Here is a 16,725-nt window from a genome sequence, read left to right as displayed (position 1 = left end):
TGGGCGTCAAACTCCAACAGCTTCATGCCAGGAGCGAGAGGGTTAAAACGGGGAGGGGATCACTCTCCGGAGCCTGACGTATCCAGCACAGTCCATGCAGAACTGGGTTGCAACGTCAATAAAAGCGGCATAATACCGCTGGATCATCGGGGTTGGATGTGTTTAAATACAGTGATCCTCCCAGGCCTATTGAAGGCGACTGGAATGCTTTTTCACACCCCTACGATGCTAACAGGAAATTCTGAATTATTTTCTTGGTTTCTTTATCTGTACAGCGGGCGTTGCAGGAAAGACAGAAGGTGACATGCCCTTCATCGGCGAGTGCGGGGCGCGTTATTAGCCGGACGCGGATAATTCAGAGTGGTGCATTTGAATGTGTATATCTACAATACGCGGATTTTCGTTTAAGTGTTGTAATAACGGCGGATAGGACAATATCTATGACAAATCGAGCAAAACGGATGTTAAAATGCGAGGTGCCCTGTCGATTTGCGCGGGTGGATGGCCAATCTGATGTTAAAAATTGCGTTTCTCCCGGCGTCTGCCGCGTTGCTATGCTGTGAAGCTGGTCGTGAATACCGGGCACTCGAGCCATGCTTCCCGGGGTCGGCGTGTTTGGCACCAGCTTGACCGCGCGGGTGATTATCCCTCTTCTGAAGAACGAAGGATTCGCTGTCAAGGCTCTATGGGGACGGACTCAGGAGGAAGCAGAGGAGCTGGCCAAGGAAATGAACGTACCGTTTTATACCAATAGAATCGACGACGTTTTGCTGCATCAGGATGTGGATTTGGTGTGCATCAACCTGCCTCCACCTTTGACGCGGCAGATTGCTGTCAAAACATTAGGTGAGTCGGGGATGCTGTGACATGCGCTTCCTTGGTGCGATAACCTATATATTGCGTTTGAAGTATTCGCCATTTATTTCACAAGGACAGTTATACAGCTTTTTACAACATTGACATTTATTATTCTCAATGAACAGACGTCGAGTAGGGTATGCTATTTGCAGAGAAGTGTATCTGATGTTGCCGACAGCTGTGGCAGTCTCTCCCAATCAGCTGTAATCTAAATGAATGAAAATGAGCAGCCTATAGACATGTCACTAATGAAAAATCACTTTAAAATCGCTTACAAATAGGCCAGGGTATTTTGAGTAAAATACTACTCCATCCTAGCATTGGGACACAATGTCCGTGCTATCTTAATTACATCTTCTTCAACATGAACCAGTTGACATTTGGTAGAGCAGGAACTTTTGCAATTGAGTCTACAGTTATTACATAATTATGACAGCAATGACTGGCTGACTATTTGAGAAGGGTGCAACTGCAGCCCGCAATTATGTGTGTTCCTGCATGTGGGCATTCCTGCATATGCAGGAACCCCTTTATTCTTGTCAATTTTTTTAAGCTACACTACATGACCAAAAGTATATGGACACCTGCTTTTCAAACATCTCATTCCAAAATCATGGGCATTAATATGGAGTTAGTCCCCCCTTTGCTGCTATAACAGCCTCCACTCTTCTGGGAAGGCTTTCCACTAGATGTCGGAACATTGCTGCAGGGACTTGCTTCCATTCAGCCACGAGCATTAGTGAGGTCGTGCACTGATGTTGGGCAATTAGGCCTGACTCGCAGTCGGCCTTCCAATTCATCCCAAAGGTGTTCGATGGAGTTGAGGTCAGGGCTCTGTGCCAGTCAAGTTCTTCCACACCGATCTCGACAAACCATTTCTGTATGGACCTCGTTTTGTGTACGGGTGCATTGTCATGCTGAAACAGGAAAGGACCTTCCCCAAACTGTTACCACAAAGTTGGAAGCACATAATCGTCTAGAATATTGTTGTATGCTGTAGTGTTAAGATTTCCCTTCACTGGAACTAAGGGGCCTAGCCCAAACCATGGAAAACAGCCCCAGACCATTATTCCTTCTCCACCAAACTTTTTACAGTTGGCACTATGCCACTATGGTGAAGCGTGATTCATCACTCCAGAGAACACGTTTCCACTGCTCCAGAGTCCAATGGCGGCGGCGGTGGCTGCTTGGCCATGGAAACTCCTTTCATGAAGCTCCAGACGAACAGTTTTTGGGCTGACGTTTCTTCCAGAGGCAGTTTGGAACTTGGTAGTGAGTGTTGCAACCGAGGACAGACGATTCTTACGCGCTACGCGCTTCAGCACTCGGTTGTCCCGTTCTGTGAGTTTGTGTGGCCTACCACTTCGTGGCTGAGCTGTTGTTGCTCCTAGAGTTTCCACTTCACAATAACAGCATTTACAGTTGACCGGGGCAGCTCTAGCAGGGCAGAAATTTGACGAACGGTCATGAAGGAACCAATGGGATACTCGTGGGGGGGTGTTCCTGCAGGTGCCCACATGCAGGAATACCCTGAATTGCGGCCTGCTGTTGCACACTATTGAGCCAGCAGAGGGCAAAACAAATCACAAATTTGCCCTAATATAAAATGTATCAATCATTATAATCCACATAATGATTCACATTTCCTGTTGCTGCAGGATTCTTTTCCTGCTATAGCAAACTGGCTCAAATTAAAATCCAACATCTGTAGCTAGCATATGGGTCAGAGGAAATTACGGACTTTAAGGGGGAGTTGAGCAGAGTACTCTTGCTTACACTAAAACTAGTAGTAATTACAGTGTAACAGTGGCGTTTGGTGCCATTTTAAGATGAGGGAGGTTTTTTTTATGAGCATGGCCTTATTTCTATTACAGCATATTGGGTGAATGTCATTCATATTCGATTCACCCAGGTCAATGTAACATCAATAGGTTTAGGCTACTATACCCATCATGAGGTTGCTACAACCAAGCCTTTGAATGAAAGTTTACAACGTAGGTGCACAGGTCAATATACTTTTTTGTAATCAAGATGACAGACAGTGACACATTCAATACCGCCTTGCACACTCTTGCCTGCATCTAGCTGATCTTGAGTGTAATCATTAGTCCAACAGTTGCAAACGAGAGTTTCTATTGGACAAATTCAGGTGTGTTTATCCACGTTTTGTTACGTTTGCTTCCATTTAAGAAACGTTTTTCAACAGAATCGGTGGAATGAATAAACCCCTGATCACACGCAGTTCACTTTCATAGGAGCCACATACAAACAGCATGATCACTTTGCTCTTTGTAGCTAACATAGCACCCCTCTCTGTTTGAGGAGGCTAAACTACAGTCGTGGTCAAAGGTTTTGAGAATGACACAAGTATTGGTCTTCACAAAGTTCGCTGCTTCAGTGTTATGAGATATTTTTGTCAGATGTTACTATGGTATACTGAAGTATAATTACAAGCATTTCATAGGTGTCAAAGTCTTTTATGGACAATTACATTACATTTATGCAAAGAGTCAATATTTGCAGTGTTGACCCTTCTTTTTCAAGACCTCTGCAATCCACCCTGGCATGCTGTCAATTAACTTCTGGGCCACATCCTGACTGATGGCAGCCCATTCTTGCATAATCAATGCTTGGAGTTTGTCAGAAATTTTGGGTTTTTGTTTGTCCACCTGCCTCTTGAGGGTTGACCACAAGTTCTCAATGAGATTAAGGTCTGGGTAGTTTCCTGGCCATGGACCCAAAATTTCGATGTTTTCTTCCCTGAGCCACTTAGTTATCACTTTTGCCTTATGGCAAGGTGCTCCATCATGCTGGAAAAGGCATTGGTCATCACCAAACTGTTCTTGGATGGTTGGGAGAAGTTGCTCTCGGAGGATGTGTTGGTACCATTCTTTATTCATGGCTGTGTTCTTAGGCAAAATTGTGAGTGAGCCCACTCCCTTGGCTGAGAAGCAACCCCACACATGAATGGTCTCAGGATGCTTTACTGTTGGCATGACACAGGACTGATGGTAGCGCTCACCTTGTCTTCTACGGACAAGGTGTTTTCCGGATGCCCCAAACAATCGGAAAGGGGATTCATCAGAGAAAATGACTTTACCCCAGTCCTCAGCAGTCCAATCCCTGTACCTTTTGCAGAATATCAGTCTGTCCCTGATGTTTTTCCTGGAGAGAAGTGGCTTCTTTGCTGCCCTTCTTGACACCAGGCCATCCACCAAAAGTCTTCGCCTCACTGTGCGTGCAGATGCACTCACACCTGCCTGCTGCCATTCCTGAGCAAGCTCTGCACTGGTGGTGCCCCGATCCCGCAGCTGAATCAACTTTAGGAGACGGTCCTGGCGCTTGCTGGACTTTCTTGGGCGCCCTGACACCTTCACAACAATTGAACTTCTCTCCTTGAAGTTCTTGATGATCCGATAAATGGTTGATTTAGGTGCAATCTTACTAGCAGCAATATCCTTGCCTGTGAAGCCCTTTTTGTGCAAAGCAATGATGACGGCACGTGTTTCCTTGCAGGTAACCATGGTTACCAGAGGAAGAACAATGATTTCAAGCACCACCCTCCTTTTAAAGCTTCCAGTCTGTTATTCTAACTCAGTCAGCATGACAGAGTGATCTCCAGCCTTGTCCTCGTCAACACTCTCACCTGTGTTAACGAGAGAATCACTGACATGATGGCAGCTGGTCCTTATGTGGCAGGGCTGAAATGCAGTGGAAATGTTTTTTTGGGATTAAGTTCATTTTCATGGCAAATAGGGACTTTGCAATTAATTGCAATTCATCTGATCACTCTTCATGACATTCTGGAGTATATGCAAATTGCTATTATCAAAACTGAGTATTTGTGTCATTCTCAAAACTTTTGACCACGACTCTAGCTAGCTACGCTAGCTAAGTAAGTGAAAGTGAATAAAATACCATGAAATATAGCTAGCTCTCTCTCTTGCTTCTCCTTCATTTTTGAAGAAATGTATTTGTTCAAAACTGTTTAACTATTGTCTTTCTCTCTCTTTGAGTCAACTACTTACCACATTTTATGCACTGCACAGATAGCTAGTTGTAGCTAATGCCTTCAGTACTAGATTCATTCTCTGGTCCTTTGATTGGGTGGACAAAATGTCAGTTCATGCTACAAGAGCTCTGATAGGTTGGAGGACGTCCTCCGGAAGTTAATTACTGTGTAAGTCTATGGAAGGGGGTGAGAACCATGAGCCTTGTACCCAGAGGAGTATCAATGTACCCAGAGGAGGACGGAAACTAGCTGTCCTTCGGCTACACCATGGTGCTACCCTACAGAGTGCTGTTGAGGTTTCTGTAGACCTTCATTGCAGAACAGTATGTTTTAATCATTTATTTGGTGACGTGAATATATTTTGTATAGTTTTATCTTAAAATGATAGCTTTTTTAAATGTTTCACTTTTTATTTGTATGAAATTCACTGAGGAGGATGGTCCACCCCTTCCTCCTCTGTCCTCTGAGGAGCCTCCACTGCAGTGTAAGCTACTACACAGGTATAAGAGCAATGTGAAATGTGTTTGGTTATCGTTGATGTGTGAAGATTACATTTTACTTGTCATTTACCTTTCTTTGCACTGTTGCCAAAGCAGCAGCAGCAGCTGACAGGAGCACCAGATGGCAGCCTCAAGTATACAGCAGTGGTAGAACTGGATGGTGGCGTCTCTTGGGTAGAAAATGCTTGGGGTCGTTAAGGTACATTGACCGTAGTAACACAGATGGAACAATGAGACAGATGTTTCACCGGATGTATAAATCTGAAGCATCCGGTTGGCATTTCCACACCACCAAATATGGTGATGAGAGGAGGCCCAGTGGCCGGCAGTGGGAGAAGATGGAGCGAGATGGATTTTGGCCTACATTCTGCACATTTTCTTATTGATGAAACATTTGATCTCAATACAGTTTTCTGTTCCCAAAACTAGGATCTGTTACGAACAAAGTGGACTAAGTTTTATAGACTTTACCCTTTGCCAAAGTGTGTTGTTTAGAAGGAGTGCAAGGGCCAATTTAGTTATTGCACACGCGCACTTCACAGAGTAGGCGTTCCCTACCCTTTTGGTGGTACCTTAAGTTGTCATGCTGGCCACGTTAGACAAGTATAACCAGAGCCTGAAGATATCAACAGTCACTACGCAGCTGAGTCATCAATGTGTCCTCATTGTAACTTTTGGAGTGAATTGATTGTACTAATTTGTTAAAGGTGTGTCGATATGCATGGTCTGTCATAACTTGAACTTTATTCTGGCGTGTGTAAATAAAGTTGCAACCAACTGTGACCGCTCACATGTAAACATGTCCTCTAGCTTCTGTTTTGACATTCTTTCGTATAGCCCCTATTCCATTTCCCACCCCAGTTCTGTTGGTTTGGGTAAATGTAGTGACAGTGCTAGCAGATTATTGATGAGAGCAAGGTAAGCCTCTGTTTACTCCATGACTGGGCTAATGTGAATTAATAGAAAGTCTGCACGCACACCACCTAGGATTTTGTTCCATTTATAGCTGTGGTGACTGTCCTCGTGTTCCCTCCCCACCTGAACAGGTATAGACATTTTGAGTTACTTTACATTCTTGTTTCTCAAGTTCGGATGCAGCCCTGTAGGAAAATGTTGTAACTGGCTACATAGTTTATGCTATGATGTCAACCTGGAACGCTGTAGCCAGGCCCCTCCTTGACCAGTTTCCTCCATGTCTCATTGTGTCAAACATTCTTGCTGGAACTCTGTCTCTCTCTCTCTGACATGAAGAGGAGGAGGGTCAAGATACAGGTCCTGTGACAGTGGCCCATGATGGCTCTGGAAAGTTCTGTGGCCACCAACCATGCTGGCATGGAATAGTGGCCGTTGAATGTAAAGCTACTTCCCCTTTACAGGGTGTGTGACAGGGCAATGCTTATCGCTCTCACACCGGCTTGTTTACCTCGTGCGTCGTGTCGATAAGCCCTAATCAGACTGTCGGAGAACTGGAATTTGCACTTGGAAGGCATTTACTGACTCTGTCTAACCCAAACCATAGATGGGGCCGGCCTGACGATGGACATTGAACCAAACTAAGGGGACCAGGGTAAAACACTGGCATGAGCCAAGTGATGTTTCCCAGAGCAACCGGTATTGTTATGCGGTTTTACCCTTCAGTGTAACAATTTGGTCACATTACAGCAAACTGGTCTAACCAACAAGGCCACATCTCTTCTTCAAAAGTGATTTCTTCTTTGTTTTTTCCTTTCCTCCTTCATACTATAGCATTCCTAAGGCATTTGAGGTCGGGAGTCTGAGACATTTCTCAGGGAATTGGCGCTCTGGCGTGCAAATGCGCTGGTTGGGATTAGTAGCTCATCTTCCAGTCTGCGTTTAAAGGACTAGCGTTAGCACCTAGAATTTATTGGCCGTTAAGGATTAGAACTTCCTTGCTCACTCAAGTTTTACCCAAATTGATTAGCATTTCTGCTGCACTCAAGCCCAAAGAATTTCAATTTGCTGCTGTGCTTTCTAGGGAGGAGATAGAGGATAAGATCAGATTGTGTGAATGTAGGACAGATGCTAGAAGCAATCGGAGACTGGAAGCAAATGTAATTTGAGGAAGAGGTGCAGGTGCACTTTCCCTCCCTTTTGCAGATTTGTTTTGTAGGCGGGTAGAAAATATAGGCGGGAAGATATTTAAACCTGTTTTGATGCACACTCCCCTTCTAGCACATTAATCTAGTGTAGAGTGCGTGTGACACAGGTATCTGAGAGCCTTGAGCCTTTCTGTGCAATTCATGAATGAACACAAAGAACACAAAGCCAAGTAGTGAAACCACAGTGTTGACTTGGTACAAGAATTAGCCTACAAATGACATCTTATCAGTACGTTGACCAAAGTATCACCTGTTAATCCTTTGGCCTATCTGTCTCCTCTCTATGGCATGTCAACCTGTCCGTCTATTTCTAAGTGTCTCTGGTCAGTTTAGACTGCTCACTCCCACTATGAAGTAGTGTCAGAGGAACAGAAACCCCATGGAGAAGTGATGGGTGAGGTGAACTAGTTGGGCCTGGGAGGGAGGAGGTGGTTGACAGACTTATAGTCTCCTCCACATCTCATTTACGGTGCAGAGCATTCGATTTGACTGCGGGAGGGCAAGGAGACCCACAGCTCCGCTAAAACCATTGACAACTACACTTCCCATACATCTGGTACCTACCAACTCTGCCTGGAATGGATATCATCATGTACCTTGCAGTTACCTCACGTGCGTGTGGGTTACGCCAGCTGCAACCAGCAGACCTCCGTGACACTTTCTGTCGGCCTCTTTCAGGCTAAAAGCCGTGCAATTGCTCATCCTAGTCTGGTGGATATACTCCACTTACCTATCATGCTGTGGATAAGTCTGAAGGAGGTCTTTCTAGGGAGCTTGGTTATGTGACTGTACTAGAGCAGCCCTCCACATGATATCTTCCTCTGAGAGAATGATGATGTCCAAAATGTAAAACGGGTGTGACAAGCCTTCAGGGCAGCCAGAACATTGTGGTCTAGATGAACTATTGGTCTTCGACTTCCTTCCATGCCCCTCTGTTCTAGGTCCCTATTGTGAAGACTCAAGCTGTGTTGTGTGTTCATTAGCTTTTTTGGCTCAGTGCTAGCCGGACGTATAGGAGACCGAATGACAGTTCCATTCCCATGCTTTTCCTCAATGTCACCACTTGTTCGTTGGGAGTTTCCCACCCCTTCATGTTCACTCCTGTTGGATGTCCATTTACATGCTAATAGAAGCTGCAGAGAGAGAGTGAGAGAAAGAGAGAAAGGGCCCTGGTCTTAAGGTCCTGTGAAATTGCCTTTGTTTGCTAACTGAATTGCAGAACAGGAGCTCTTTCAGCATACCTTCTCCCGGTGCTGAAAAGTGAGCATTACTCAATTGGGGGAAGAGTTTACTCATCGAAGCCCGTCCATCTCTATGAAATGAGGGTCTGTTCTTTCGCTGCTTTGTGCCTCCACTTGTTGTTCATGTTTTTGAAAATGCCTCAATGGCTACATTTGGCCATGCATCCCACAAACGCAGTGATGCCTAGATGCATAATGACTTATTTTGCTGCTGCCACTCATTAGTTCTATTCATGTTGTGACACGCTGCTCAAATTGCCAGAAGTTGTGCCCGTCATCCAAATATCCATCTAAAGATGTTCTGCAGCATTGCCTTGTTGCCAAATACTGTATCTGCTGACTGTTGTGGGGGCATCTTGATTGATGTTCCTTGACCAGAAGTGAAGCGTAGGCATTTGCCCTAAACCACTCCTTCTAGGTGAGGTTAAACAGGGCTAATCTTGTCTACACAAAGTACAGACTTGCAGCTACTGTACCAGTCAGTAAGAAATCAGGGAGGATATCATTTTTCTGCACACACTCATAGACACAGAACCTATTGTTATAAGCTATTGAAAAGTGATTTATTGTTGATAGGGATCTCTCTTTTTTTATTCCTGATATTATCATTACCAAGGTGGAATCCTCACATAACGGTGATTCCATGCCTGCATAGGCCAAAAATATTTTGGGTATCTCCGATTGTATTCAACATAAAAATGTTAATATCTCAAAGGTACTGTTAGTTTTTGTCATTTTAAGACATTCTTTTGAACAATATACTCTACAAGTAAATTACATTTCCAGAGTGGGCTCTCTGCTAAATCTAATCAATTTAATGGGAAAATGGTTTCAAATGGAACTCCCTCTGCTGGTGATTTGCTGAATGTGCAATCCTAAAGGAGGGCTGTGATTGGTTAATGACCTATAAAGTAAATTTCTATTTATAAACTGGGTGGTCAAGCCCGGAATGCTGATTGGCTGAAAGCCGTGGTATATCAGACCGTATACTATGGGTATGAACCAAAAATATTTGTACTGCTCTAATTACGTTGGTAACTAGTTTATAATAGCAATAAGGAACCTCAGGGGTTTGTGGTATATGGCCAATATACCACGGCTAATGGCTGTATCCAGGCACTCTTGAGTTGCGTCGTGTGTAAGAACAGCCATATACCACACCTCCTTGGGCCTTATTGCGTAAGCATGGGTCATATAATTAAAAAGTACCAGAAAGCCCACTCTGGAAATCTTACTTGTTTGAAGAATAAATTGTTACAATGTCTAAAAAATAAACAACAAAAAGGGTACTTTTTGAGACTTTTTTTATTTTAAGTTGAATAAATGAATGTGATATTGGATTTCAGAATCTACACATACTCCATATTTTAGAGCACACTATAAGGAGTATAATGACACCAATATGTTGTCTATTATGTACGGTTCACAGATCATAAGGTCTTACAGGAGGCATGTATAGGTCTAAAAGGGCCTAAAATGGCCACGTTCATCATGAAAAGATTTGGCATGGGTCCTCAGATCCTCAAAAAGTTATACAGCTGCACCATCGAGAGCATCCTGACTGGTTGCATCACTGCCTGGTATAGCAACTGCTCGGCCTCCGACCGCAAGGCATTACAGAGGGTAGTGCGTACGGCCCAGTACATAACTGGGGCCAAGCTTCCTGCCATCCAGGACCTCTATACTAGGCAGTGTCAGAGGAAGGCCCTAAAAATTGTCAAAGACTCCAGCCAACCTAGTCATAGACTGTTCTCTCTGCTACCGTACGGCAAGCGGTACTGGAGTGCCAAATCTATGTCCAAAAGGCTTCTTAACAGCTTCTACCCCCAAGCCATAAGATTCCTGAAAAGCTAATCAAATGGCTACCCAGACTATTTGCATTGACCCCCCCACCCCCTCTTTTACGCTGCTGCTACTCTCTGTTTATTATCTATGCATAGTCACTTTAACTCTACCTACATGTACATATTACCTCAACTAACCTTATCTATTTTTTTTTATCTAACACAAATTTTTCTTAAAACTGCATTGTTGGTTAAGGGCTTGTAATTAAGCATTTCACTGTTGTATTCGGCGCATGTGACAAATACAATTTGATTTGATTTGACTAAAACAAATGTAAAAAGCATGTCAAACATCCTTTCTCCCAATTAAGTTAATTACAATGTGCAAATTGCCAGAACAATCTGAGATACCAAAAATATTTTCGGGCTACGCTGGTGTGGAATCGCCCATAAATGTCTGAAATATCCTTTATGTGCATTTGCACGGGAGCAGCCGCACTCGTGTTTCATAATTGGACAATGGGGAATAGAGACAGGTGGCAGGCCCATATGGGGCAGTCCCATGAGGGGAGAGCAGACTTCACTACTCTGGAAGGCCCCCAACATTCACCTGCATTAGTAAAGGGCCTTAACATAAAATTTGGTCTGACAGTGCAGTACCCCAGTCAGATTAACAATTATAGGATGGTATTAGTAATGCGTAATTAATAATGTGTCTACAACTGTGTTTTAATGCTTATACGTGGGGTTTGTAACACCACTGAAAGAAGAGACTTCTCTTAACACCTACTGTAAGAACAGGAAGGCCATGTTTGTATCAAATCTAGCCGCAGTACATATCTCACTTCCTGTTTGTGTGTTCATGCTCCACTATTTATTTGAGAGACGTGAATTCAAGTGCACCTTTGCAGGGTGTCTTGCTAGCAGCAATGAACAACAGGAAAAAGGAAGTTCCCTGCTATGACAATGCAGATTATGGCCACAGCCTACATACACCATTGGCGGCTGTCGATGAGAGCCTATTCAGGGTGCGACATCAGAACAACAATGCTTCAGTGCCGTACTCAAAACTGAGTGATTCGTATTTGCATACCCTGATCTTGCTACTTGGGCCTAGACGTTTTCTTCCAATCTACCAGCAACACAATTTTTCAGAACATCCACTTATATTCTATTTCTACTCCTTGTCACCCCCAAGCCATTCATTTCCATCCTACATGGACCAGTAGTTGTGGTAAGTTTCTCTCATTGAGGTCAAGCATCCTGGCAGTCCTGCATTGTAGCAGGATCGTGATTTCAGGCCTCCATTGTCTCTATGCTTCCTCAGAATGCAGGTGACCACAAAACCCCAGGCAGTGATAAGCAGCCAGAGACTTCCATCACAGAAGACCAGTCTCCGGGTCCTTCGATGTCTGCTCTATCTCTACAGCACTGTCTGACCCAAGCAACCTGCAGTCATCCCCAAAGCTGAGAGTGAAGCTTCTGTGCTCACATCACACACGTGCCCCCCTCTCCCGTGAAAGACAGACATGTGTTTTCCCCCTCAAAAGAGATTGTCTTCACGGGGGGGGGGGGGGGGGGGGTTGTCCAACATTATATATGCAGATAGATTTTCATTTCCTGCCATTGTGGGATGCAAAATAATCATGACATTTTGATTTTCTATTAATGGTATTCAGCGACTATGTAGGCGCTGACTCTAGAAATGTCCTACATTCGTCATTGCCATTGATGCAGAGTCACTTCACTTTTTCCTCTGTCTCGTTCATGGAGTGTTATTTTAATGTCAGGCCTTTTTGAAGGGTACCCATCTCCAATCCTCCATACTACCATTTTCCATGAAGGGCTTAGTAATGAAGCAGTCCTAAGCTCTGTCCTCTGACACACTGACCTGCTGTGCATTGATATCATTCAGCAGACCCTGATTAACATTCGATAGAAGTAGTGCAGGCCTCTTATATAGACAAGGGAGGATGCAGTCCAACACAGACCCTATAGAAATGGTAGATTCTGTTTAGAATAGAAAGACTGTCCATGCTGCAAGCTTGAAACACATTTCCTTTTTTTTTTTTTGTACCATCTAATTTACTTACCGCCCTGACATGGACTTTTTCTTTAATTGTGTGGTCTGTGGAATGACTGTGTGTCCCACAGTAACAGCAGTTGAGTCAGGTTGACATCCTCTTAGCAGGGAAAATTGAATTGCATTTAGATTCTGTGTGCTTCGTTTTTGTCTGCATAGTTCTCTGTCAGAATGAATTGTGGTCCGTAGGCATTTTAGACATTCAAGAAGAGTGATTGGTGCTGTAGTCAGTATATGAGCAGTATTTTTTTCTCACAGCCTTCTGGGTTGGTCTGCATTGGAGTTGGAAGGCCGAATTTACACAGCAGGAAATAAATCAGGGCCGTATCCTAGAGAACCCACTAGAGAGGTGGCCAAGCCTGTAATTCGAGTGTGTGATTGTTTTTATTTTCACTCTGCTCTGTGACACTGAGCACGGTAAAGGCCTCTCTGCTGTCACAATGGAGGCTGTCGAGTAGAGAGATGCTACTGCAGACTGGAACTGTAGAAGAGATAATGCAGTAGCGAGGAGGGTTTTCTCATGCTGGCTATTTATCTTGCTAATGGATTTTCTAGCCGTTCAAATGCACAACGTTTCTTGAAGATAAGAATGTTTTGATTTATATGTTGAAGACAAGGCATTTTCTAGTGTTGAGCCCTCTGTGCTGAAGAACTGCTGCATAACCCTCAAATAATGTTGTTTGTTTGCTCATCTGAATGATCCTCTCCCTGAGGTGCAGTGCATATGTCATTGTGTTTATCCGACATCTTGAGGCAGGAACCACACAAATTATTCATTGTGGCATTCCTGTCAGCAATGCTTTTCTTTCACACAAACGTGCGGCTATCTGCTGAACTCTGTGCCATAACACTCAGCCAAGGCATTTTAAGAATGGATCATCCTGATTAAATTGTTGCTGTAAATTACCAAATGGCCAAAGCAAGAAGAGCATTTAAACCCAACCTATAGTATATAAATGCCTTGCAATGTGTCAAGGAGGTTATCTGGGGTCATTTACATCAAAATCAAAGCTTATCTTGTAGGGCCGGGAATTGCCAGGGACCTCACGATACGATATTATCATGATACTTAGGTGCAGATACGGTTCTCAAGATTCTATATGTATTGCAATTCGATACTGTGATTTTATTGCGATTCGATGTTCCAAACATATTGCTCACCATATGTCTGCTGCAGAGGGACAAGAGAGAGCCATGAGAAAACAACTTTTGATCAGTCATGGAGATCAAAGTGCTGAAAACGAATTGGCTCCATATTTAAAAAGAAGATGGAGTACAAGCTATGAAGGACAAATAATGGAGTTTTGGTGCAGGTACAGCCAACTAGCACAAAAATAATATTGCGATATTGTCAAAACTATATGTTACGATATATCGTCAAAAAGAATATCCCAATATGTAACTGTAGATTTTTTTCCACCATCACTATTATCTTGTAACCTTGTCTTACATTTAGCCTGTGACAGAATAATGTCTCTATGTTCTCTTTGTGGTAGTAATCAGTCATCCTAAATGGTTGTTGTTCTCCGCACTGATTGTCCATAGAGGCTGAAAGATTGCCAACCCTCTTTCCTGTAGAGATATGATATCTGTGTACTCTCACTCTCTTGCTCTTTAACCCCCCTATGTTCCTCTCTCTCTCTCCCTTTTGACCCTGAGTGGCAGGATGACAGAGGGCATCACCATGCCGACAATGACAACCCCCCCCCCCCACCCCCCCATCCCCGTACCAACTGACTCCTCTTTCCCAGTTACCCAGCCGAGCGTTCGTTGTGTTTCTCTCCTCCCTTTTTCACTGAGAAAGAGGAAGTTCATTTGGAGTCGTCTTTGCAGAAAGGACTGGCAGTGAGGCGTACAAGGCAAGTGAAGCTGTATTCACCCACAGCTGTTATACTGCCTTTTCCCTGCAGTCACTGTGAGTCGATGGAGATGTCTGGCTCCATTAGCCAGACCTTGCTGTTTTCATTCAGTTGCCTGTAGGCTTTTGACATTGATGGTTATTAATGAATGTCTCCATACTTTCATTAGATGGATTTATGAGAATGATTTGTATTGAACTCTGTAAATATCACTCTGAGGGTGAGAAGGTTGAAGGGCACTGTTGTTAGTGAACCGTCACTGTGGGATCTGTCTTATAGGATGATCCAATTTCTCAGGAGCCTGAATATGTTCCTCCCTCTCGCTGGACTGGACTGTCCCCCCTCTCTCCTCCTTTGCCCCCTCCTGTAGTCCGACTACTTTTCCACTGCTGCTTTTACCATATTTTAAAATGAGTTTAGGATTGAAGTGAATGACAGTCACGTGTGAAGGGGCAAACAGAGTCACATGTCCAACCAGCCCTTGTCTAAGGAGAAGGATGGGGGTCCTAAAAGGTCACTTTTGTTTTTCTTTTAATCTCATTACCTCCAGCCATGTTTGGAGGACAAATGTACTGTTGGTTGTATTTTATTAAGTTAAATAGTATAGTACTACAAGTTTTTGTTACTGGAAAAAGTCACTCTCTGGCTGTGAGGGACCAAAGATATTCCCGTAGTCCATAGTTCATCTTTGCTTTAGCATTCAAATCACCACTCTTTCACCTCAGACACCTTCATTTATTTCTGGAACAGTTTTGAAAGCCGTTCCACTACAAAGGCAATGTCAAAACGAGGGTTGAGTTAACTTGAAGTGACAGCACGGCTTGTCCCAAAAGTTGGGCCTTATCGTGCACACTGGACTGTATCCTTAGTTGACCTGACATGCTCCTTGTCTAGCCTGTTCTCTAATGGTGAGCAAGCTGCTCACCATCATCTCCTGTGAAAGGATGGGCACCATTTCCCAGTAGACAAAGGAACTGATCAATCCCCTAAATTGTTCAAGACGACCGGCAACCACCACACCACTATGTATTATTTTCGACATGGGGGTTATGTGCTAGGCTGTTCCCCCCCTCCCCAATGTTGTGGCCAATTACTCACTCTCTGCTGGGCCATAACAAACACTAAGTAGCCTATAATTGTTATGATATTTATGCTGGCAGATTAATTAAATGGAGAGTGCTTAAGGCCAATATAGATAGCTAATTTACATAGTTAGCGCCTGCCCGACATGCGTTCATTAGCATGAAAATGGACAGAGTGACTCACTGAACAGTAGATATATTAGAGCATCATTAATTGCCTTTGTGTGGTTCCATGTTTTATGGGACACGTGTAATGCTGTTCCACAGGAGATGGCATGAAGGGAAGTCTAATGATTACAGTGGCTTGCGAAAGTATTCACCCCTTTGGCATTTTTCCTATTTTGTTGCCTTACAACCTGGAATTAAAATTGATTTTTTGGAGGTTTGTATCATTTGATTTACACAACATGCCTACCACTTTGAAGATGCAAAATATTTTTTATTGTGAAACAAACAAGAAATAAGAAAAACAAACAGAAAATGTTGAGCGCGCGTAACTATTCACCCCCCCCCCCCCAAAGTCAATACTTTATAGAGCCACCTTTTGCAGCAATTACAGCTGCAAGTCTCTTGGGGTATGTTTCTATAAGCTTGGCACATCTAGCCACTGGGATTTTTGCCCATTCTTCAAGGCAAAACTGCTCCAGCTGGATGGGTTCCGCTGGTGTAAAGCAATCTTTAAATCATACCACAGATTGTCAATTGGATTGAGGTCTGGGCTTTGACTAGGCCATTCCAAGACATTTAAAAGTTTCCCCTTAAACCACTCGAGTGTTTTTTTTGTTTTTTTTGGGGGGGGGGGGGGGGGTAGATCAGCTTAATATTGCAGATAGATTGTAACTTCTATCAATGTAATTGTCTGCATCACTTCCAATCCCCCATGTTTTTTATATATATACTCCCCTTTATTACTTTTCAACCCCGCCATCCTTTCCCTACTTGGGGTAAATTAGTGAACAACAATGCCCAGGCCTCTACTTCCAGCCTATACTTACTATCTACACCTTATGGACACAGTCAATTTTACAATAATTCTATTTTATTTGTTTTTTTTTGTTTTTGCTCCTGAACTACTTCTACTCTCAACCTCTCCGATCATTTTCATGATGTCCATCCGGTTTGCTTCTATATGCCATATCTTTCTAACTGTACTCTTTCCCAAAAGCTCCCAACATACAACCTATAT

At 43.6% G+C, this 16,725-nt stretch overlaps 1 protein-coding gene across 1 annotated transcript; it reads left to right on the top strand.

Moving 5' to 3' along the window:
- Positions 1-256: 256 nt before the first annotated feature.
- LOC311115032 (glucose-fructose oxidoreductase domain-containing protein 1-like) lies at positions 257-846 on the top strand (the record flags this gene model as incomplete). The annotated part of the gene is made up of 1 exon (XM_084190248.1): positions 257-846. A coding segment is annotated over exon 1 (253 nt), but the record flags the coding sequence as incomplete, so codon positions are not given.
- Between the last annotated feature and the right edge of the window lie 15,879 nt (positions 847-16,725).

This window comes from Coregonus lavaretus (genome assembly GCF_964263955.1).
Source record: "Coregonus lavaretus genome assembly, contig: HAP1_SCAFFOLD_7580, whole genome shotgun sequence".
NCBI classification, from domain to species: Eukaryota; Metazoa; Chordata; class Actinopteri; order Salmoniformes; family Salmonidae; genus Coregonus; species Coregonus lavaretus.
Note: the sequence above shows the minus strand (reverse complement) of the source record. Positions and strands in the feature narration are given on the sequence as shown.